At 32.6% G+C, this 25,324-nt stretch overlaps 2 protein-coding genes and 1 long non-coding RNA gene across 5 annotated transcripts in view; 1 reads left to right on the forward strand and 2 right to left on the reverse strand.

Annotated features, from left to right (window-relative positions):
* LOC101246878 (uncharacterized) overlaps positions 1-3,166 on the forward strand; it is a 37,038-nt gene extending 33,872 nt beyond the window's left edge. For 2 of the 3 annotated variants that reach the window (XM_010317521.3, XM_004231682.5), the window contains exon 8: positions 2,315-3,166. In XM_010317521.3, coding sequence (XP_010315823.2) covers positions 2,315-2,961 — 647 coding nt within the window. In that variant the 3' untranslated portion in view covers positions 2,962-3,166. Of the gene's footprint in view, positions 1-2,034; positions 2,162-2,314 lie in introns of all 3 variants that reach the window. The other variant, XR_003245108.2, reaches the window with a different exon arrangement.
* LOC104645652 (uncharacterized) lies at positions 395-2,526 on the reverse strand. The gene is made up of 4 exons (XR_739473.4): positions 2,387-2,526; positions 2,080-2,119; positions 1,375-1,570; positions 395-750 (listed from the first exon to the last, which is right to left on the reverse strand). It is a non-coding gene; the product is annotated as an uncharacterized lncRNA (long non-coding RNA).
* Positions 3,167-3,388: 222 nt separating the features above from the next.
* Positions 3,389-4,676, reverse strand: LOC101246579 (large ribosomal RNA subunit accumulation protein YCED homolog 2, chloroplastic). Its single transcript, XM_004231681.5, has 6 exons — positions 4,482-4,676; positions 4,234-4,398; positions 3,947-4,132; positions 3,797-3,877; positions 3,676-3,721; positions 3,389-3,592 (listed from the first exon to the last, which is right to left on the reverse strand). Exons 1-6 carry the CDS (start codon positions 4,587-4,589, stop codon positions 3,519-3,521), a joined length of 660 nt encoding a protein of 219 aa, XP_004231729.1. The 5' UTR covers positions 4,590-4,676; the 3' UTR covers positions 3,389-3,518.
* Between the last annotated feature and the right edge of the window lie 20,648 nt (positions 4,677-25,324).

Consider the following 25,324-nt stretch of genomic DNA (forward strand, 5'->3'; position numbering starts at 1 on the left):
TCAATGGTAAGACTCCTGAATATTAAGCTGCATGCCCCAGGTTCGAATCCATGCAACAACATTTATTTATTTTTCCTTTATAGTTTCACTGTATATTTGTTTAAAAAAATCAGTTCTGTTTTTCAAGCATTTTTTACTTTAAAAACATAACCCAAAAAAATTCAAAGAGCCCATTTCGAAAGACTTATTTACACGTTTATATTTTTATTTTTCGAACCTCTTTAACGGAAATCCTGGATCAGCCACTGGTTAGCACACAAAAATATTCTATAATTAATTTAAATTCATCATTAATATCTAAAATTAGACTTAACCTTGTAAGTTTTGTCTTTTTAATTGTCAGCTATATCACTACAAAATTTCTGTCAATAAAGAAAATAACATTAGAATATGATAGGACAATCACATAATTTTGGCTATCAAATGAAAAGGTCGGCACATCACCAGAGCATTGTAATAGGATTTCTGGTGCTGATTTTAAAAATCTTTAAAAGCTTTAATGTTTACAATCGAGATTATTGTTAATGCACTAATTTTTAAAGGTCATCAGATATTGTTATTTACACAAAGCTCCTGTCTCCCCCTCTCCCTCCCCGTCCCGTCACCCCCTCTTCCGTCATCATCATCACGACATCACCTCAACCTCCACCACCACAACCACTACCTCCACCGCCGCCATATTCTCTGCTCTCTCCATCTGCACCGTCTCCTCCTCCACCTCTTCCGCCTCACTTTTCGTCCCTGCACCTTCTGCAGAAAATCAAACAACTTCAGTCAATTGTTTAAATAACATTAAAAGTTTGTGCAGCAAGTCGGTATTTGTTGAGTTGCAACAAATTTCGTAATTGTAGCATTAAATTCTGAAGTTGCAGTAATTACTGAAATTTGTTGCAACAACAACTTCTACAATTTGTTGGATTTGCAGGGTTTTTTTCAATGGTTTGAATTTTATGTTATTTTCAAATTTTCTCCACACTCGTGACCAACGGAAAACAGTCCATAAAATAAGAAAAGAAGATGAATTGCAGAGAGAAGGAGAAGAAGGACAAAATAAGATGAAAATGTAAAGAAAAGGCAGGAAATTAATTTTTGAAATTCAAAAGTAAGAAGGAAAACCTTTTAAAAAATTCGAAATTTTAATCTTCATCCCAAAGTTTTTTATCACCCTAATCAGACTCATTTTCATTTTTTTTCTCAGGAAAATACTTTATTGCATTACTTTAAAATATGTTTAAAATGTCCATAAGACACCATTGCATCCGTTAGAACACAACTTCGGAAGGAAGAATCCCAAGCAATCCTATTTATACACGAAATAGAAATTTTTGCTAGATTGTGAGCTAATACATTCCATGTTCGAGGAATATATATAACCTCGATTTCTTCAAAAGACTTCATCTATTGCCAGACATTCTCGCAAATGGTCTCTATTTCCAAAGATGTTATCAAATTCTTTTGCAACATTTGTATGACATTCTTTGCATCAGTATGTGAACCTTTGACCAACCCTTTTGTAGTGCTCTTTCCACAGCTTCCCGAATTGCTAGTGCTTCAGCAGTTATGTCCTTCCCTACAAATTGAATAAGGGGTACCAAAGGCATTAAAAAAATGACCACAACTATCTATAGCCACCATTCCAATGCTTTCTTTATCCTTCTCCCTATTTAGACCTGCATCTGTATAAACAACAACCCCATCTCGGGCCAAAGTAATAGTTACATGTGTAAACTGTTGGTAGACTAATGGGGTGCTAACATGCCATGGCGCAGAGCTCGTACTTGATATCTAAGTCATAAATTCCTCAACCTTTGCCACTTGAATTAAGCACCAAGGCATATAGTGGAATGGATTCTTGGAATAATTAAAACAACCACGTTCCAGAGTTTCAAGAATTTTTTTAAAAATTCCCAGCCTTGTTTAGGAAAGCTAGTAAATTTGAGATTGTTTTCTCTTTTGCTTGAAAAGTATATAACTCAATCCTCTATTGTTCTAATTCCATATGTCATGGTTTGCATTTCATGTCAAACATTGAAGAGACGTAAATGCTGTACAACGAAGGCGGAAGGATAAAATTATTACCAATTCCATAGTATGAACAACAACCCCTCCTCCCTTCTGCCTGTAAAATGAGCAAAGAATAAGTCTATTCATATAGTATATGGTGAGTACTTGTATGCAGTTGAAGCCTATCATCAATAATTTTTTCTGATGATTTGCTTCTTGGCGCAGTTATCTTTGTATTCTGCATAGTACATTTTTTTAATTTTTTAAAAAAATATGTTTCTAAGTTTGTCTTTCCCTCTTCCTACATCAGGTATACTGTGGACTGGAGGTGAACCAGGGATAAATCATAACATGAATTCACAGGCTCGATTTAAGAACTCACCACATGAAATTATATTTCAAGAAGGATCAACATTAGATGATCAGTTTAACCAAACAAGAGCTCCTCTTGGTAGCTCGGCAAAATCAGCTCCTCGTGTTGTTGTTGGTTCCATCCTTGTTGCTACAGAGAAGCTTCTAAATGTTCACCCGTTTGATGGATCCAAAGTACTTATTGTGAAAGTGGATCAAAGCACCGGATTTCAAGGTCTGATTGTCAACAAACATATCAGTTGGGACTCTCTTGATGAACTTGAAGATGGAGTACAGCTTCTGAAGGAGGCTCCTCTTTCTTTTGGTGGCCCTGTCATGAAACGTGGAATGCCTTTTGTTGCGTTTTCCAGAAAGTATATAGTTAACCAGTCAATGGAGGTGCTGCCAAATGTATTTTTTCTTGACCAAAGGGCCACAGTAGTTATCATAGAAGAGCTAAGGTTAGGAAACCAGTCTATCCATGACTTGTGGTTCTTTTTGGGATTTTCAAGTTGGGGTTGGGGCCAGCTATTTGATGAAATTGCTGAAGGAGCTTGGATGGTAAGAAATCATGATGAGGAACAAATAGATTGGGCTTGGAGATGACCTAGATCTTCTGCGTTATATTAAATTGCTGAATTTATTATTGGTATTTATTTCTTTCAAGAGCCAGCAAGAGTATTAGAATTTGATTTTTAATTGGCAGTGTGTAACCTTTTTGTTGGATAAATAACATTCAAATATCCTAGCGCAGCCTATTTTATGTATCATACACTTCATTTGCCTATGGCATCTTGATGAGTCTTGTCTATCTGTCCATCCTTCCATCCCTCTCCCCTCTATAGTCTGTACCTCTTTTCACGTGTAAAGTTAAAGGGGGTTGTTTGGTTCGCGGACAAAGTTATTATATGGTCTTTTTTGGGAATATCTGGATATTCTGAACGATACAAAAGCTTAACAGTAGTATTTTTGTGTTGTGGGAGTTTTATGTGCGAAAAGCTAATGCTGTATAATAGTGTTTTGAGCAAGTAAATAAGCAAACAGTTTATTTTCCTTTATTTTCATTTGAGCTATGAGAAGATAATAGTTTGAAGAGAGGGAGAAAGTAATATGTTGTTTGGTTTTACAGTGCATATATATATATATTGAGATTTTGATGAAAGTTAAGTTTCCTTCTTAAGCTCCAATAATCTGGACCACCTCCTATCAATGGAGGCAGCATTTTGTTTACCCAAAGCTGCAATTATTATAAACAAATAAATATGAATTGATTATACTTTTTTGTTATAATTAATAAAAATATAAGGAAGAGTTTCGTACGCTGCAATTTAGGTACAGATTTCTCACATGATTCTGAACAAGTCTCCTGCAAAAGAAAAGAAGCAATATTGATAATCTACTTGTTTTTCTCCCCTATAATAAACAGAAGAAAAGTAGTTACTTTTACAGAGGTAGCAAGTCTAACGGTGTCTTGTATCAAGGAATCAAGGTCAGCTTCAAATCCTGGTTTGACATAGATGACCTGAGGATAATATTTTTTTTTTGGTTAGTTGATTAACAAGAAGTAACAAAAGAAATCATACATACTTACTGATGGATCATCCCAACCAAGCAGTGGAAGTTGATGTGCACATCCTTTGTTGTCTCTGGTTGATGGTAATACCCAAACTTTAAAACTTGTATGTACCTCTCTGCAGTATGGAGAATAACAGTTGCTACATTTTGTGGTGAAAGATGTGATAATTGTTCCATCCACTGAGAGCCCAAAGCCAGCGTGCTGCTTGCTCATCAACATTGAATTATGAATTAAAAGTATAGTTGGTCAATCAAAAGGAACCTATATATATATATGTGTGTGTGTGTGTGTGTGTTGTATACCTTGTGGATAGAGAGTTGAATAGAAATTGGAGTATCCCTTTCTTCAGCTAAATCTTCAAGTTGAAGGTCTTTAAGTGTGAAAATGTAATCAGAATTCCATTCTCCATGCCATTTTCCATCTGAGCTAGAAATTCTCACCAGAGGCTTTTTGCTTTTTTTTGTTATCTTCAACACAAATAGTAGTCTAAGAGTAACAACAAATATACATACAACAATTAATAATAATAATAATAATAATTGTGATTTACCAATGACAAGTGATTTCCTTTGCTGATCCTTGTACTACTATCTCTTTGTGGAATACTAGTGTTTATGCAGCTTCTTGATGATATCCAACCTCCACCTCTGCTTGCCATATCCCTCTCTCTCTCTCTCTCTCTCCCCTTATCTTCTATCACTTAACTACACATCACACACATATATGGCCCCTGCCAAAAATACATTAATTATGGCATATATACATTTTTGTGTATAAGAATAACTAGTATTCATGTTTAAAATGTCAGAATTTTTAAATTATAAATAATATATTTACTTGTTAATTTATTTTTTGAAATAGTTATAGTAATACATAGTTACTCTTTATATGATCATATTAACTTAATGGTAGTATCAATAATATTTAAAAATATTTTCTCGGTCTAAAATTATGTTAAATCTTATGGTATAAGTAATAATATTCAAAGTGTATCAATGAAGTCGTATGATGTTTTCGAGAATTGATTTAGTAAACTACTCATTAATTTCATACTAAGATTTCAAGTAGCAAATTATACTATGATTTTGTAAGTGAGACTTGTTGGTGTAATATATACAAATATAAAATATTACAGTTGAAACAAAATGAACAAAAATGAATATATTAATCTTTAGGCTGAGACATAGATATCTCGCTCTTTAAGGAGATTCAAGCACACTGCAGCATAATATACACCGATCCAGCAGTATAACTCTTGACTTGTCCCCTCCAGGATATAACAGCCCTACAACAGTGTATAAGTCAAAGAACTCCGGATTATTTGAAGAGTCCAAAGCTCAACAAAAGAACACCTTCCTTCAACTAACAAGAACTCTCTTTTTGACTAACTCTTTCGCTCTATGTTTTTCTCTTGTATATTGTGTGTCCCAAACCAAATGACGACCACCACTATTTATACTAGTAGAAGTCTTCCTAGCAATGAATAGGAAGATAAATGGTGTTGTAAATACTGAAGATGAATGACATAGGAGTTACATAGGTTACATAGGTTATAAGAAATAATGGAGAAATTATGAAAAGGATTAGTGGTCATATTTGACCACCTTCTGCCAATTACAACAACAAAGAGTAAGTCAAAAAGAGAGTTCTTGTTAATTGAAGGGAGGTGTTCCTTTGTGGATTTGGACTCTTCAACTAATCCGAAATTGTTTGAGTTATACGCTGTAGTTGGGCTGTTGTATCCTGGAGGGGACAAGTCAAGAGTTATACTGCTGGATTGGTGTAGATTATGCCGCAGTGGGCTTGAATCTTCTTAAAGAGGCGAGATATCCGTGCCTCAGCCTAAAGATTAATATAATTATTTTTGTTCATTTTATTTCAACTGTAATATTTTACATTTGTGTATATTACACCAATACTTTTTACGGAGATTGAAAATGACTATAATTGAAAAAACTGCGGGTGTCAAGATGGGAGATCTTAACAAGCCATTTCGGTCCAATGGTAACCATTTTAAGAGATGGAAGGGTAAAGTACTTTTTTACTTAAGTCTTCTCAATGTTTCTTATGTGTTAACTGAGAAGAATCCTAAAAAAGAAGACATCACCTCTATGAATGATGATGAAACTATTTCTCATCCAAAGAAAGTTGAAAACTATGATAGTGATTCCTATAAGTGTCGGTATTATCTTCTTAATTGTCTATCTGATAATTTTTATGATTATTATGATAGCACTTACTCTACTATAAAGAAAATTTAGAAAGCATTGCAGAGTAAGTATGATACCGAAGAGGCTGGAGCAAAAAATATGTGGCTAGTAGATTTTTTCGTTTTCAAATAGTGGACAACAAATCAGTGGTAGACCAAGCTCAAGACTTTATGATGATCGTTGGAGTGCTTAAGTCTGAAGATGTTAAAATTGGAGATAACCTTATTGTTTGTGGCATAGTGGATAAACTTCCATCTTCTTGGAAGGAATTTCAAAAAACTATGCGCCACAAACAAAAGGAAACTTCTCTTGAAACCTTGATAATGAAAATCCGCATGGAAGAAGAAGCAAAGGGCCAAGATGCACTTTTACAAATAGAAGAGAACAACATCACATCGAATGTAAATTTAATTACTTTGAATAATGCTACTCCTGAAACTCAAAAAATACTTCTTTGAAGTCTAAGAAGAAAAAATTCAAGAAAAACAATGGTAGACCTCCCAAAAAAAAATAATAGTGAAAATCACCAAGCACAAAATCAACAATTTCAAGAAAAGGGACCATGATTTGTTTGTGGCAAAAGTGGACATATTGCTTGATTTTGCAGATTCCAGAAATGTGGTCCTAATCCTCAAGCGAACGTTATCGAAGAACCTTTTGTGGTGGTGATTACCGACATAAACATGATTGAGAATGTTGATGGATGGTGGGTTGATTCTAGTAAAAACCGTCATGTTTGTTATGACAAAGACTGGTTTAATAAATACACTCATTTTGAGGAGCCCAAAACCATCATGCTTGGTGATGCTCACACTACTCAAGTGCTTGGATAGGGAGATGTTGAATTGTGTTTTACTTCTGGAAGGGTATTAGCATTGAAAGATGTACTTTATACTCCTTCAATGAGAAAAAATTTGATCTCTAGTTTTCTTCTTAATAAAGTAGACTTTAAACAGATAATTGAATCTGATCAATATGTATAGTGAAGAAAGGTATTTTTTACGGGGAAGGGTATGCATGTTATGAGATGTTTAAGTTGAATGTTGAAATGAATAAAACTTCTACTTCTGTTTATATGCTTTCTTTTACTAACTTTTGACATGCTCGTTTGTATCATATTTATGATCGTTATGTTGGAATCATGAGTAGTTTAGGATTAATCGAAATGTTTAAAAAGAATTTTAAAAAGTGTGAGGCTTGTAGTAAAGTCAAGATCACTAAAAGGCGTCATTTCCAAGTTGAAAGAAAAATTGATTTGTTAGAATTAGTTCATACTGATATTTGTGAACATGGTGGAATTCTAACTCGTGGAGGTAATAGATATTTTCTCACTTTCATTGATGATTTTTCTAAGTTTACATATGTTTACTTGATGAAAAATAAAAGTGATGCTTTTGAGAATTTCAAAACTTATCTCCATATGGTTGAAAATCAGTTTGGAAGAAAAATATAAAGAATTAGAAGTGATAGAGGACATGAATATGAATCAAATGAGTTTTATTATTTTGTTAGATCATTGAGAATAATCCATGAAACTACTCCTCCTTACTCTACTTCATCTAATGAAGTAGCAGAAAGGAAAAACATAATTTTGGTTGAATTGACTTATGTCATACTTATTGAGTCACATGCACCTTTAAATTTTTGGGTGAAGCTATCTTAATTGCTTGTTATGTGTTGAATCGTGTGCCCCATAAAAAGTCTAAATTGACACCTTTTGAATTGTGAAAACGTTACAACCCAAGTTTGGGATATCTAAGAGTTTGGGATTGTCTAGCCTTTTTGAGGCTAATGGATCTCAGTTTACAACGTTGTGTAAGAAAATTATTACTTGTGCTTCTTGGTTATGCTTCAAATAGTACAACCTATAAATTTTTTAATCTTGAAGATAATACTGTGATAGATTCAGGTGATGCTATTTCTCATGAAAATAAATTTCCTTTTGATACTAAAAATAGTGGGGGTCAAAGAATTGAACAAAATATTTTGTCATAACCTAGTTCTTTTACTTCTACTTTGAAAAATAAAAAAGTAAGTCAACAAGAGAGTTTTTATTAGTTGAAGAAATGCGTTTTATTTATGAAGCTTTGAAATCAACTCTTGTCCAGAATTGTTGAGTTATACTTTGTGAAGACTGTTGTATCCTGGAGGGGACAAGTCAAAGAGGACTACTGCTGGACCGGTGAAAACATTTGCTGCAGTGAACTTGAATCTTCTTAAAGAGAGAGAGATATCCGCGCCTCAGCCTGAAGAGATTTATTTCTTCATTTTATTTTCAATTGTAATCTTACAATTTTATTATCTTGTAAGATTTTTCACTAGCCTTAATAACTATAACTTTTGGGATTTAAATTATGAAGAAATATTTCCCCACCTGCAATTCAATAGCCACATCAAATAAAGGGCTTATATCATTGAATAATAAAAAACCAACAATAATAGCTATTGATCAGACTTTTTCATTACTCTCATTTTTTTTCCATTTAGCATATAACTCTCGAAGCGGGAAAATTGTATCCTCAAAAACTATTTAGTATTAAATTTAAATTTTAAACCATAATCTTTTAATTGGTTTTTTAAAAATTATTTCAATATAAACTTTTTGTTGATAAACCCAACTCAAATGCAGATATACTTTTAGATTAAAGTTGTAAGTTTATTAAGATTCTAAGTATGAAATAGAAATATTTAAAGAATACTCTTTATCTTAATTAAATAAAATAACGAGATAATTTTTTGGGGAGTATAAGATCTATAACATTTTAATCTAAATTTGTATGTTGCTTTCAATTTAATTTCTCTATATACGTTTTATTTGATAACTTGATATGAACTTTTGATTCTTATAAAATCTTAGTCTATGATAGCTTCAGCGTTAAAGAAAATTAATCTCTTAGCTAGAAATAAATATACTGAAAACTAGCAATTAAGTCATAATACCTAACATATTTACAAAATAACAACACTTTAAAATATTTATTTAAAATGTCAAAATGACAATATTTTAGAAAATAATATGCATTCAAATTTTAGTATTTAAAATTATTTTTATAAATGAAAACAATCATATGCTGGACCAAAATCTTAACCAATCAGTTACCAATACTCAATAACCTTCCTTCTTCACCTTTCACGTTTCTATCCCTTTTTTCACGTTTTCAGATTCTCTTTCTTCAAGGTTCTCACAAATTGTTCATCAAAATATATATTTTTATTTAAGAAATTTTCCCTATTGCTAAACGAAAACTCTTTATTAATTCAAGCAGATTTCTCGATTTTCAAGGTAATTTTCATTATTTATTTAGATTTATTTTGATTTGCGGTTTAAATTCACCGAATATGGTGTATATTCTTGATTCTATATATTACAGATTTCAATATCACCGTTTATAATTTTTATTTCACATTGTACATATAACTAAAATTATTTGTCAATACGTTTTTTTTATTTTTATGCAAGTTTGCTTGCATATTCATCTAATATTTATGTATCTCAGATCTTTTATCGATTAAACAATTTTTTCAATGTTTTTTTTTCTAATTTCCTTTTAATATTTTAGATTTATTAGAACCTACAAATCCATTCATATGTTTATTTTGTTTGTTTTTTTAATACATTTATAGTTGCTTTTAGGGTTTTAGGTTCGAAAAAAATCTATTTGTGTACAATGTCTGAATGAATAGTTTATTTGTGTGTTCATTCTATCTATATATCAAAAAGTTTTACATTTTTTATTTTTACATTGTATTTCAATCTCAATTAGTATACCAACATGTTTGTATTTCCTTCCTAATTTGTAAATATCCTAACTGCATGCTAACAATTTTGTATTTTTATTGGATATTGATTATGTATTTCAATCTCAATTTATATGTGAACAAGTTTGTATTTCTCTTTTGTTTTGTATTCAACCTAATTGTATACCAACAAATTTTGTATTTTATGTGTCTACTTTAAATTTCAAAAGCACTTTGTATTTCAAATGAAGAGAGTATTTCTTTTGTATTCACAACTTTATATTCAATCTCACTATGTATTCATAACTTTGTATTCATATATTGTTGTATTCAACATATAGTTGATGATCAATTAGTTTGAATTTCACCTTTCAAAGTCACTTTGTATTTCAAATGAAGAAAGTATTTTTTTGTATTCACAATTTTATATTCAATCTCATTTTGTATTTTCATCTCACTTTTATATTCATATATTATTTTATTCAGCATATAGTTCATGATCGATTAGTTATATTAACTCAATGGGATACAAATTATTGTATGCATTCAAATAGAAAAACAACTGCTAAACTTAAAAAAAATAATTTCATTCGTTATACATCATAATTTGGATGCATTCGAAAAAAGCTATAAACCTCAATACATACAAAAATTTTATTGATTCAATTAGGAAAAATAATAACACTCTTGTAATCGACATATACGAATATCTCGTTCAAACAAATAAAAAATCTCTATGTATGGAGGAATTTGAGTTTGAAAGAAGGAATTCTAGGAAAAGAAAATACATTGAAGAATAATCTTGGAAAAGATGGAAAGAATCTTGAAAAAGAGTGAAACAATCTTAAATGTAGTCTTCTACTTTGATTTTTCTTAGGATTTGAGAGAGAAGAAATTTATGGATTTAAATATGGAAATAAGATTGTGTAGGAATTTATAGGATTTGAAAAATTCGTTTATGAGTTTTTCCTATTGGTATAAGGAGAAAAAAGTTACCTTCTTTAAAACATTCCTGTGGCTAAAACCGCACTGCGCTACATCAGTTACTAAAATTGTCAAAACTTTTACTCAAAAATTGGATTGATGCAAAATTGAAGACGTTGGAAAGAGGATCAAATAGCCTTACACGAATAGGTGATGGAGCACATATTCTTTACATTCTTAGAATTATGGTCTTTTTAAGCTAACCTAAATAAATTATTATATAAAAACTTAATCGCTAAGGAAACTTTAAACCCTATTTTATGCTAGGAGTTTCTTGTGACCTTAATTGATATAAAAAAACCATTTCCAAAAAAATGAAATTACCTTAACATTTATGAAAATTAAGAGTCCCTCGGTATGACCTTATATGCAATTCAAGAATGTATTGGGCTTAACTTAAAATCTTCGGGGTGTTAAACTGAGGACCTAAAATTGCATCACGATAAGATGTAGAAAAGCGTATTGATTTTAACCATATCAAGATGGTACATTTAGTTCATGTGCCAACGATTGTTAGTAGTAATATAACCCAACCAACGGTTGGGATTGTTCCTACAGGGAGGTGTTTCGAGAATCAATAGTCAAGTGCGAATCAGTTCAAGTCAGTCATAGCTCAACACATTTACGAATAAAAACATGGTTTAAATTAAAGGGTGATATATGTTTCAAATATCAAAACGGGGTTAGTATTAAATTATCAACTAAAAAAAGCAAATAACACAAAAGTATGAATATAGTGGCGGTATTATTGGGATGTGATAGGATTATGAGCTAAGGTAAACAACCGAATAATTCCAATTAACTGTAAACCACCCTAAATCAGTGAATAAGCTAAACTTTGGGGAGGGTAAGCTTTCTATCATACAATTTACCTCAAATCATATTGTCTTTTCTCAAACACCAATAAACGCTTAATAAAGCCTATCCTTTACTTTAGTCCATTCACTCTCTAGAGCTGAATATGTTGAGCTGAACCCATGACAACCCAATACCCATAGACCATCGATTTAGTAATTTAGGTTTTAAAACCTCTCTCTTAGAAAGTCACAAAAAAAGAAGTTAAGATTGTATTTGCAAGTACAACACATTAATATAAACACAATTACTAAACAACGAAATCACTTTTAAACAACAAATAAACTATAAATTAGCAATACCTAATACTTAATTAAATCCACAATCACATAATCACATCACAAGAATAGAGATTTTAGCTAGACATAGTACAAAGATAGAAATTGATACTAAAATATGTTTCCATCAACTAGGTATGGTTAATATTCTCCTTACAAATGCCTAAGGTGAAAAATCTTCAACACACACTTCCAATTTCTTGGAATTGAAAATCTTCAAAGCTTTAAAGCTAAGGCAAAATTGTCTCCAAACTAAAAAAATGAAAAACTAGATAGATTGTTCGCCAGATATGTCCATAGCGAACAAATACAGATATGTCCATAGCGACCAAATAATTTAAAAATGTATTTATATTTATCAAAAACTATGTTTTGAAGGATCACTTATAGAAATAAGTCGGGATCGCCGATCCATTCGATGATCTGCCTTTTATCATTTGTATAGTTGTTTTGCTTTTGCCTTCAACAACCTTGAGCATCTGTAACTTTGGGCGATATGCCAGTGCATCGTAGAAACATTTGGTGACTCACTGACTGATCCTTTCGATTGCCAACTTGATTTTCTCCTTTATGGCTTCGCACACCGGAACATAAGGCGAGATCAAGGCCATTCGACAACTTGCTTAATGGGTTAGGCAATCCCCTCAAAACTTTTTTTCTTCAATCTTTTGTTTTCCTTGTTTGTTTTTTCTCTTTAGTGTCCATGCTTTGTTCCTCAATCCAAATCCCTAAAATAAAGGATTTATATTAGTTTTTCGCACAAAATATGCATTCATAGACACTAAATATGTTCAAATAAGGCCCTAATGAGTCCAGTTCAACAAGGATGTATCAAACAGTGCTACAAAAGATTTAATCACGAATGCACACAATAAGACTTAACTTACTCATGCAAGGATCAATTGAGAATTCAAAGATTCAAGTTGTAACTCACTATTGGCAAAGAATCTCAAGCTTGCAATACTTGCTTCAAATGCAAGTTCAAGCTCAACAAAGGTATCCAAATATCGTTACACAAGGAATGATTCCATATTCAAACACAACATATCACAATTTAAACCTCCAGAATCAATTTCAATTCTCACACTCACAAACATGAACACGATGCATGATTTCACCCAAAGGTTTTCCCTTATTATCCAACCAGCAATGGCTTCAATTCACTCAAGATGACAAGGTTATCCACAAAAGAGGTATATGTCATATTTTTTTCACACTCTTCAAACTTAATCATGAGATTCCATAACTTAGCAAACAAGACTAACACTGCAAATTCTAGGTGTCACATGCATGGTTCACAGTCAGCTTATCATACACGACATTGAGACTAATATGATAATCTTCTAGTCACATCGAGATGCAAAGAGTTGACACATTACCTATTCAACTTCATTTGGCCTCACCAAAGATGCACATTCATGTTTGTTCGATTATGAACATTGTTCAAGTTGATATTGATAAAGACCAAGACTTAAAATTTGCAAAAAATAGCTACATTCAAACAAAAACAAGAGGTGACAATTTTTTTTGGAAGGGTCAAAATAATTTACAATTTAAAACAGGAGTCACAAGCTCAATAATCCGCAGGATGCAATTAATACACCAAATAAAGCTCAAAATCCAATTAAATAAACAAAACCATAGTCATAATAGATCACAAATGGTGGACCTCACCCTACCACAAATAAAATCATTTGTCCTCAAGTGAAAATAAAACTATTTCAAAGGTGAAATAAAGTGCGACAGACAGAAAGGTAAAGAGGGATCCTGTGTCATAGGCGCTCTATCTTTTTTGGCATTGGTGCCTGATGCATTGCCCTGGTCCTGAGCATCAGTACAGGGAATCACCTATAAAATAGCAGTAGTGTTAGACCCGTTCGGAGTCTCCATCGGTATATCCGCCAAAATGGTATTCACAACTGCATAGAATCCTTGGGACCATGAAGGAATGGAGGGGCCTCGGGGTGTCGTATCCTTCTCATAAATATGCCTCTAACTGTTGCCTTTATCTTCATATGGAGGTTCTTTTCTTCCATTCTTGGGAGGATTTGACCTCCCTACATTAATTTCAAAATTATGTGCTCTCATTTTTTTGGGGTGGAATGATTCTCCTAGAACCATTCAGTCTATTCATGTCTGTAAATTATCAAGAAAAAGTAAGAAACCAAAAGCACAGAAAATTAGTTGCAGGTAGACTCGTTGAACTAGCTGGTGAATCACCAAATAACATTAGCAAGCATGGAATACTCTGTTGAATGTTATAGTGAAAAAAGGTTTAGGATTGTAGGCAAGGGAGATCGAGATTACTTTTCTCTAGTCGCCGACTGTCTTTGGCACCTTACGCTTCTGGCCAAAAGTTACAAAATCCAATATCAAATAAAGCATGAAACTAAAAGAATGATGGGGAATATCGGTGAACTGCTGAATGGTTCGATGAGCTTAAATCAACTAGAAAAAAGACTCAACAATATTACATTCAACCCATCTTCTTGAATCCAACCCTGCAACCCTTGTAACCAAAACCAAAGCGTGCACCAATTAAATTAATTGAGAGGGAAATATTAGATTTGAAGAATGAATTCTAAATTATAGTTAAGGCTTATATACTAACTTAAAAACCTAAAATCACTTAAATTAACTGTCTATAGACTAATTAGGACATGGGGTTAGTTTCCCATTCACCCCTTTAATGAACAACATGCCAGATGAATCTACGCGTTCCCATCGACGTACATGGTGATGAACCGTTAATGGAACGACGGTGCCGAGCTACACAGTCGTGGTTTGCGACAGAGACTCCTTCATGGGGGGGGGGGGGGAGGGAGAGAGAGGGCTAAGCTTATATTTGTTACTAGGCACATCAGGTTCATCATTTACATAGATTTCATCATACAAGACATAATATCAATATGTTTCTTTAACATTAGATATAAACTAAACTTACTTCATTAACATGATATAGTGACCCATTCATTCATTTTCTTATAAGGACACACCAAGAGTCACTCTAAATGTCTACTTGTGCAATAGATAGATGGCTTCCCATTCGACCACCTACCCTAAGTAGTACACCCTTAAGAAGACTTAGTTTATAACATTCATTTTTTTTTGTAGGGGATAGATTTAACCAACATAGAACAAGTGACCTAGACATGGAATACATGTATTAACCCTTACCGGATGAGGGATCCCCTCTTGCCTAAGGTAGGGTTATGCTTTTACCCTTTACATGGATTTCCAACAACTTTACCTATGCGGGCACATTAATAAGGGATTAGAAGATTGCTTCTAAGTAACTCATTATCAACTAACGAAGAGCACTCATCGTAGGAGGTACTTTTGATACAATATCTCTACTCATGAAGAGTATCTGCACCTTCTTAAAATCCTGTCGATGCTAAGCATAACTCCCTACGGAGTGTTAAACATTCATTGACTATAGGTTAAGTTAGCACCACATCTCAAATAACAAAGAGTACCTATCCCTGAGGTTACTTTTTGAATACCACATCATAACTCACAAAAGGCATCTAACCTCCAACCTATCTTTAGAAATCTCCTTTGGAATATTGAGGTTTCTACTAACCACTTCATCTCAACTAACGAAGAGCGTCACCCCAAAATCCTCCTTTTCATTACTAGTGTTCTTTAGGAATGATAGGGATAGTCTAGACATTTCATACTACAATCCCCCATTTACATTCATTAACTCCATTCATTCATTCATTTATAGTGTATATGAGTACATGTAAGAACACCTTCCACATAATAACCATAATTCATCGAGTTGACTTCTAAACATTATCACACTACATTTATCATAATTCACACACTATCATGCTTCACATATACATTATACTTCATTTAGACACAATATATTCAAGACACACATGCACAACTTCACAAGACATCGCGTGCATATTCATCATAAACTCAACTTACTTCACATTCAATGCCTTCAAGGACATAATCACAATTCATATATATAATTGTACATCAAGTACACAACACAACCAATAGTGGACATACCAATCAAGATCAATTTAACAAAATAAGGCAATATAGAGCAACTTACCCTTCATCCAATATTTCACCACCTTTTCCCAATTATCCAATATCTCCTCATCATATAGCATTAAAGTCAGTAGATAATCACAATATAACATAAAGAAACCATAGTTCTAACATTATCTAATCATGTTAATCAAACTCAATTCATAAGTCAAAAGTTGAGAATTTTCATGACCATGGGTTCAATGATTTTTTAACCTTAAAATCATCTACTAATATCAATAATATTATATTTCATTCATTAACACATTTTCATGCAAGGACCCATACTTGGAACTTGAAATAGAAGAATCTAGGATTTTGAAACCTTTTTGAAAAGCCTTTAGTTTGGCTCCTTGAATGAAAAAAAAACAAGGATGAACTACCATACCTTAGATGAATAAAGGCAATGAGATTTGGTTAATAAACAGCCAAAAATCTTCAATCCTATCTCTACCTTCAGTTCAAGCTTCCATGGAGTCTTGAGAGAGTTTTTCTTGGGAGAGGGGTTTTGATTTTGAAAAGTGAAGTCTTATTTTACTTCTTATTGTTTACAAACTCTTAACATACCTAAATAAACATGAAATAACCGTCCATTCACTTTAAAAGAATTGGGTGAATTAACCAAATCATCCCAAGCTTGGCCGAATTGTAGACAAATTTTACAGACCAAATGATGGACCGCCGTTCAAACGACTCCGCTTTGATGGGGTCTGTCGTTTGGGTAAGAGACCAATTTTTGTGCAGGACTTGCAGGCTCAATCTATGCTCAAGGTCAACGGGCCATCGTTTGATCCACTGGCCGTCCCTTGTGGCCGTCGTTTAACACTGGCTGGTAGCATCCTGCCTTTGAGATGGGGTCCTCTACTAGGGCCCCTCCTGGGTCTTAGGTGGGGTTGTACCTAGAATTTCAACCCTAAACATGATAATATAGGTATTAAGGTCCCCTTCTATCAATTTGGACTCCAAACAACACATAAAATATGCAAAGGCACTCTAGAACACATATTTGCACATAGACGTCTAGTCATCAAACCTGTTGGTCGTCCCATGACGTTTGACTTCCAAACTATTCAAACTTACCTATAATGCTAATATTCATTAATTTAACGCATTATTAGGTCATGAAACACATTCTAGGATCTACTTTGACCTATTTCGTTTCTAGGATCGTTACAGTTGTGCCACCATTCCCCTGGACAATTCCTTTTTATTTTCGTACTTGTTTTTTGACCTTCATTTGAGTAGAATCGAATGATTTGTTCCCCACTAACTTGGATATGATTACTCAACGTAATTACACTATAATATACTCAATTCAAACTTCAAAACACTCACTTTTATCTCATGAATTCATCAAAACCTGAACCAAACAAGATTAAGAATAAAACTTCAAAAACACTCATCAAGAACTTAAATCTTTCAATCTTTATGGACGAATTCGAATATATAAATAATGATTGGAGTGTGGATTAACAAACCCAACACTATGAAAACTTACATACCTTTGAGGGATAAAACCTTTAGCAAAAATCCGCAATGAAACTTATGAATCTCGACAAAAGCTTTGATTCTTTCCTTTTTTTCCCTCTTTTCTCTTCTTTTCTCTTCCTGAACTCTCAACAAAAAACCAAGGTGTATATTAAGATTATAAAATTGAACATAATCATTTAAGAACCCTGAAACCTTACTAAAAGTAAATTAAATCTGATTGGGTAAGGAAAAGACTTAGTACCCCGCACTATTTATGGGTAAATTTCCTTCATTGGACAACCTTACTTCAAAAGGCCATATCTCACTCACCGAACTCTAAACTTAGCAAACTTTGTTGCATTGGAAAGATAATTCAAAGACCATTCAAAAGGGAATATCTAACTCATCCTAACTCTAAACTTCACAAACTTGGTTGTGTTTTAAATCTAATTAAAAGAGATCTAAACATAAGAAATGAGTAAACTTATATTGTACGAAAATTTATGGCCATTTGACGTTGACTCAAAACATAAAAGAACATCCAAATGACCTGAATGAATACGCTTTTGTTCTTCTTGGAACTCAAGGGGCTACATCAAGTGACCTTAATACTAAAGAAAATCTTAAAAATTGCTATGAAAAATCTAACTCATAACGAAAGATGTTTCGAGCCTTATATCAAAAAAATTCTGGGGTTTTATAGAATGTGAGTTGTGTGAACTCATCCCATATTGGTGCTCGATACTGATTTCAATTATATAATGAGACACTTTTAAATGTATAAAACGTATCTCTTTATCAATTATAAGTAGTTACTCAAAAGATCCTCTAATGGGTTATACTCTGAAATATTATTGAACTTATGATCTCATTTAGAATTTACCGTTTCGCTCTTTTTCGATGTAAAAGTGTTACGATTGGGTATACTTAGTTCTCTTATACTATTTTTCAATCATGAATGCAACACTTCTAATTCTCATGTTCATTTTCTCAAGATTTAATTTAAAACCATTGTTGATTACAAAAGAAGTTTCAAAATGACTCAAAAGAACCTCTTGAATTTTCCTCTTAAACTCACTTTAGTTTTGTTTGTAAATTAAGAAATGTTATTAGGACATGTAGAATCTCTCAAGAATTAATGGAGACTTTAGTAGTAGATATATCAAGGTAAATGTAGCTACAACATAAAGGTAAGCACGTTGAACGAAACAAGGAAACACTAGCCCAACAAACTTCAGGTGTACAATGGGCGCACGACCAAACCCAACGTATTTGGGGATGGTTCGGAAGCACTGCTTGTGCGTTGCCCCAGGCCCAAAGTACTTAGGCTTATTTCGGGCACACTGCTGGTGCGACACTCCAATCCCTCCCCAGCAAATTTGACAAATGTATTTGTTATAAATTAAGATTCGAACTTGTTTAGAATTGGGAAATTAATCCTAAGCTCTTCCAAATTCTCAAATAGAACACAAATACATGAAGAGTTTCATACAATCCCTTTCGAGAATCAGAAATCATACAAAATATCCTCAACCCAAGAAACTTGAAACCTCCATCGTTAAAGAATGAAACTAAAATCAAGAACTACTCAAGAATCTTTTGATATAATGATTTCATGGATGAATTCGATTTATGGCATGAGGAAGGAAAATTCCAATACTGTGAGAAGCCTTATATACCTAAAAATAAGGATGTTCTTTGCAAAAAACCATAAATCTTGAAGAATGTCTGAACTTAGACCTTTTGCTTCTCCTTAAACCTTGCTCTAAATTCCTAAGGGTTTAGGAAAGCTAATAAGTGTTTCAAAATCTTTTAGACCCTTAATTTAGTTAGGAAAAACGTGTTAAGCCTAATTGGAAAAAGGAATAGACAAAAAAAAGGAATAGACAAAAACACCCTTTTCTAAAATGAATAGAATGCTTTATATGGAGAGGCTTCACTCAAACAACCATTATTTTTTTACTTAGAGCTCGAAATTTAGCATAATTGCTGGTGTTGGAAAGAGTACTCAAAGACCTTGAATTATATATATATCATGGGCCACCTAATTATTTATATTCTAAAAGATATGGTCATTTGAAGTTGACCAAAAACTAAAAACTGACTTGCACGATTTTTTTTATTTAGCTTTTTGAAGTCCCGGGTGTTAAAATTTTACTTGTCACCTAAGTAAAATCATAAATATTATTTAATTAATAATAGATCTCATCCTATATCAGTTACTTGATGGACGTACCAGATTAAGTTTATACATCTATAAATTTGTCCTATCTCCATCCATTAGGGTTACCACATAGTCTCTACATTATTCCCACCCACATCCGTTAGCGATGGAAATCACGTAGAGAATATATGATAACCCTAATGGGTGGAGGTAGAAATCAATTTATAGTTGTTAAGACTTAATCCGGTACGTCCATCAAGTAACTAATGTATGGATGATATCTATTCTTTATTAAATGATTTTATGATTTTACTTGGATCAAAAGTAAATTTGGTTCATAAGTCAGATATTATTCGTAGATTAATAAGAACATATTATTTAAACACATAATTAATCTCTATTGTATAGTGATTTAGTTAATGATTTAAAATATTTTTCTTTGTCTCAATTTTCTCTTTCACCATACAAAAGTTGAGACAAAAAAAGTTCTTTAGTCTTCGACTAATTTACTATAAAAAAGAGAGCAATTATATGTTGAAGGAATGTGTATTTTTGTGGAGTTTTGGACTCTTCCTTTAATCTAGTGTTGTTTGAGTTTGTATGATGTTTTTGGACTATAGTATACTGGAATTAACACGTCAAGAGTTATATTGCTAGATCGGAGTAGATTATGTCTTAGTGGACATGAATGTCCTTAAAGAGAGTGATATATTCACCCCTCAACCTGAATACTTATTTATTTATTTAGTTTTTGTCATTATATTTTTAACGATAATTTATTGTAATTTGTGGTATATACACCAACATAAATTTGGTTAATGTTTAAATGCCCATTTTTACTGTATTAATATCAAAATAATTGTACCTTGTATTATTTTTTGTATTTTTTTTAAATATCTAGATTTTAATTTAAAAATAAATTAGTACAATTCAAATTAGCTTCAAACTCTTCGAAGGAGAATACAATCATAGGTGCAATATTGCTACCGCTACACTCACTTGGCAAAAGATGAGGTCCACTTGATTATATCTCAACATCATATTCTAAAAATAATTTGTATCTTAGATAAATTTCATTTCCTAATTGTGGATAAAAAATATTTTAGTTTCCATTATTGGCAACTCTAGAATTTTGATAAAAGTTTTCAAAGGTTTTAGTATATAAACAGTAATTTTTAGTTAAAAGTATATAATACAATTGTTATATTTATCTTACTAGATTATATCTTAACTGTTATAAGATGAAATACATGAGCAATCTTTAAACTTATCCATAAATTTAGATTAGACAATCAGATTATGGCTCTATCTCAATTCACCTAATCTCATTTTGTTATCAGCTCAACCAACTAGGCCGCTCCACCCCCAAATCCATCACAACTTAACCCTTCTATCATAGAAAGAGTTTCTTGAATTATCAATCCTATCAACAATAGAATTTCTCTATTATTTTCTTTCCCTCTACAAAAACAAATACTGACTCGATCAACTTATACTCTCCTGATGTTCTCATGCCAATATCTTGGCCCTTGACCAACTTAATGAGCCAACAACAATGACTCTTACCATATTACCTTAACTCCACAATATAATAAGTAAATATGATTCACTCATGGAATAATATGTAAGGATAGAGCCAAGCATGAACTAGAAGTGGTATCCAAGCAACCCATTAATATCTTATATAACACGAGTACTCGAACTAGACAATATTAGCTAGTATCTGTTCTGGTATCCCAGTTAACCATTAGTAAATTGTATTGGTATGATATCCGAGCAAACCATTAGTAAATTGTATCTCAAGGTTACCCTAGAAAACCATTAGTCTCACAACCACAATTACAATCACAATAAAATACAAACACACTTGTAAATACAAGTCATTGCATCAAATTTACAATAATTCATCATTTCACGTTCAACCTTTATCTTTTCCTTAATATTAATTGTACATATTTTACTTTGACAATAGTTAACATGAATGTATACATAAATTGAAAAAAAAAGAAACCATTACCTATATACTTGCAAACGGTAATTTTTTGATAATCTTTAATTTGGAACCTGATTACCCACAACTCACTATTTCTAAGTTGACACCCAACAGTCATCATAAAGTTAACAATGACTAATTAAATCCATTTTTAGCATAAACCACAACTAAATCCATATTCAACCATTTAGACTTTGTGCTTGAAGGTCTATACATGTAATCTCTGACAATCTACATGATGTTCTGTAAGTAAATACATGTCTAACTACTGAGTTAAGAATACATAGACTACCTGTATGTCAAGCAACTTATGAAAAATCCTAAACCCGAGCTTTTGGATCTTTGGGGTCGAATCTTGACAAAAATAGATGAAAATATCATAGGTTGGACCTTTTTTTCCAGAATAAGTCCTCCCTTTTATTGTTCCCCATCGTGAAGTAGCTTTTGGATTTTTTCGGAGTAGCCCCATCTCAGTTTACCACTATAAACAAGGAAAATTAAAAGAATGATTGTTTATGAGTTTTTAGCTTGTCATCCCAACTCTAGCGGATCGCACGATGCTATGGTGAAGTTAAGTCAACCCATGCCAATTTCAAAATTCACATTTTGTTGTGTCACCTCAAATTTTAAATTGGGGGTGTATTTAAAAAATTCATGAGATTCAGTATGAGGTGCCTTTGAATAATGGTGCAACAAGATGTTACAAATCAAGTGAATCATATTGTAACAACTTAGATCCAAAAGAGGGAAGCTTGCCAAATTGATGCAGTTATAGGTGCCATCCACGAGAGGCCACCACAGACCCTTGGGTTGAACCATGGACCGTAGGTAGAGTCCTTGGTTTGTCACCCCAGTGTAGGCTCAGACCCAACACTATGACTAGACCTACGGGCCATAGGTCGAACCACAGTTTGTGGTACAAGGGTTCGTCAATCGGCAAAGCTCTCTGAAGTTACTGATGGAGGGACATGATGCACTGTAGGTCCATCCACGGTCTGTAACTGGGGTCTCATTGGTCATAGATGATAGTTATTTTTAGTTAAAATTACGCGGCTAAGCAAACATATACTATTTAATTACTCATCATAGATATAGTTTGCAATAATTACCACTCGCGACTAACATTATACATTAATTACCTTGGTTGAATTCGAGTTTGTATAATTAGTCATGTTTGTATATGTATAATTCGCCAAGATATACAAATAAATATGTATAATATTCAATTTTAACCTATATACATATACAATTCACCTCTCGCTCACTCTCTACCCTCTCCCGCTCGCCCTCTTTTGCCTCCCTCTCCCAATGTCACTTGCCATTTATACAAATGTATATGTATAATATACACTTATTTACAATTGTATAAATATACAATTCACCTCTCTCCACTATCTGCCCTCTCTCTCGCCTCTCTCCTCCCTCTTGGATCTTGCTCTCCTCTTTCATCCCCTGAACTTCCGTTGCCATCCAACTATAATGATTATAATCAATTTGAAAATAATAAATGCAATTCTTTGAATTGGAGAATTATTAAAAAGAAATATTTGTTGACTATTTTTGAGAAAAATTACGAATTAATAGAAGAGGTTAAGAGCACACAGTTGGACGTCACATGTCTGCTTCAATTGTGTGCTTTTTTTTTTATACAAAGCTACATGGATTATTGGTTATTGGATGAAATTTCATGTGCATGATCCCAAGATCAAACCTAAGCAACAACATTTTCTTATTCCTGTTATTATTTTTGTTCAGCTAATTTACTCATGTATAATTTTTTTGAACCACACACTTCAATCCTCTCCTTTTTTATATGGTCTCATTAATTAAAATTATGTTTCATCATTTATCTAGTTTAGTGTTAATTTAAAAGAAATTTATCATATTATGTAAATATATTTTGTATTCATATTTTAGTTATTCCATCTTCTATCTTTCAAAAAAAACATTTAATGCTTAAATGTCATCGAAAATATTTTGTTTTACATAGTTAAAAAATATAATATCATCATCATCCTCATAGTCATCATCATCGTTATTGTCATTGTCGTCGTCGTCATCTATAACGCTCCGAGCCTACACCTTGGACACGAACCATTGTTGTCCCTAAGAGAACTCTTGACCTGGCTCAAATATAAGTAGAAGAATTACTTATAATAGATAAAATCAAATGTACAAACTTTAACTCAAATGTATCAAAATGTATAAGAACATTCAACTGGACAAAAGAATGCAACTCGAGTCTCAGACATTAACTATGAGAATGAAAAGGAATCACGAACTAGTACTGTTTACCGATGAATCCTATAAAACTATGAGGGATGTACAAAAAATACCCCTTATCATCCTAACAAAGCTGAAATAAAAGAAATATATAATGGATCCCCCTAAAGAAAGTGGGCTCACCAAAGAACACAGAAACTACAAATAGTATCAACGAATCGCCTATTGGACCCTGATCTCGTGTATTATCATTAAAGATGCATGCCAAATGACCACAGTATATGGAATGTACGAGCATGCAAGGGGAAATATAAAAAACTTAGAAATACTCAACTGAGTTCAATATAAAAGAAACAATAGAGATGCATTATAAAGAAATATTTTAAAACAATAGATAACAACTCAATGTATATGTTAAAAATTAAAATAACTCAATTTGGTAGATTTTCTAATCGACAACGATCACTACGAGCTCTATGATGATATTATGTCTCGCCCACACTGCCAGAACTATACTATACCTTGCTGGAGTATAAGACATCATCAGCTAAGTGTATTCACTAGGCTAATTCTTAAAAAATATAAAGAATCATCTAAAAAGTAGGACCCTTTTTAATCACGTTAGCTACATGGTTTATGAGAACTTGAGTTATTTGAACTCCTTCCCATATCGCTGCTCAATACTTCTTCAAAAATACAATTTAGCATAAATGTTTAACATTATTTCATCATCCTCAAACTTTGAGATTAGATATTACTTAGAACTCCTCATAATGTCATTTGGAAATCCATGTTTCACCTCATTCTATATGGAAAAACATTACTCTTTGGAAATACTTTGTTCACATGTATTCATTTAGAAAAATGAAACTCAACTCAACTCATCCTCATAAGTACTCAGTTCTTAAAACAAGTTTTAAGATATTTTACAAGACTTAACAAAATTACTTGAAAGAACTCTTAAGACTTTACTCTTAATTTTACATTGAATTTAAATTATGAATTCTAAGGCTATATTTCATGTTATGAAGGATCTCTTTATGTTTGGATATGTTTTTGAGTAGTTAGAATTAGAAAAGAGTGAAGGTACACTTTAATAGAATAGAGAAGAAGCAAATGACTAATAATAGGATGGGGCAGGAAACTGTGTCGCACTGAGTGGTGCGAGTTGACCCTAAACTTCAAAGGTGACTTTCATGCACACTTGTAGTGCCGTGCGCTATCCCCCTGCCCAGAAAACCCGACGAATTTTGTTTCTCATTTTCTGACCCTAATTCACCTAGAAGCTATTGTTTCCTTAAATTTTCCTTAGATTCAATCACCCATTACAAATACAAAAGAATCTACTAACTTTCCCCAAGAAAAACCCACTATAATCAAAATTATCGCCTCAAAATTCATCAAACTCTATTAACCAAACATGAT

This window comes from Solanum lycopersicum, chromosome 2 (assembly GCF_036512215.1).
Source record: "Solanum lycopersicum chromosome 2, SLM_r2.1".
Classification (NCBI taxonomy): domain Eukaryota; kingdom Viridiplantae; phylum Streptophyta; class Magnoliopsida; order Solanales; family Solanaceae; genus Solanum; species Solanum lycopersicum.

Coding starts and splice junctions, on each gene's coding strand:
- LOC101246579 (XM_004231681.5), bottom strand. CDS start 4,589: ATGGCAAGCAGAGGTGGAGGTTGGATATCATCAAGAAGCTGCATAAAC. Junction 4,399..4,481: donor AAGGAAATCACTTGTCATTG/GTAAATCACAAT, acceptor TTTGTGTTGAAG/ATAACAAAAAAAAGCAAAAA. Junction 3,878..3,946: donor TTGGTTGGGATGATCCATCA/GTAAGTATGTAT, acceptor TATTATCCTCAG/GTCATCTATGTCAAACCAGG.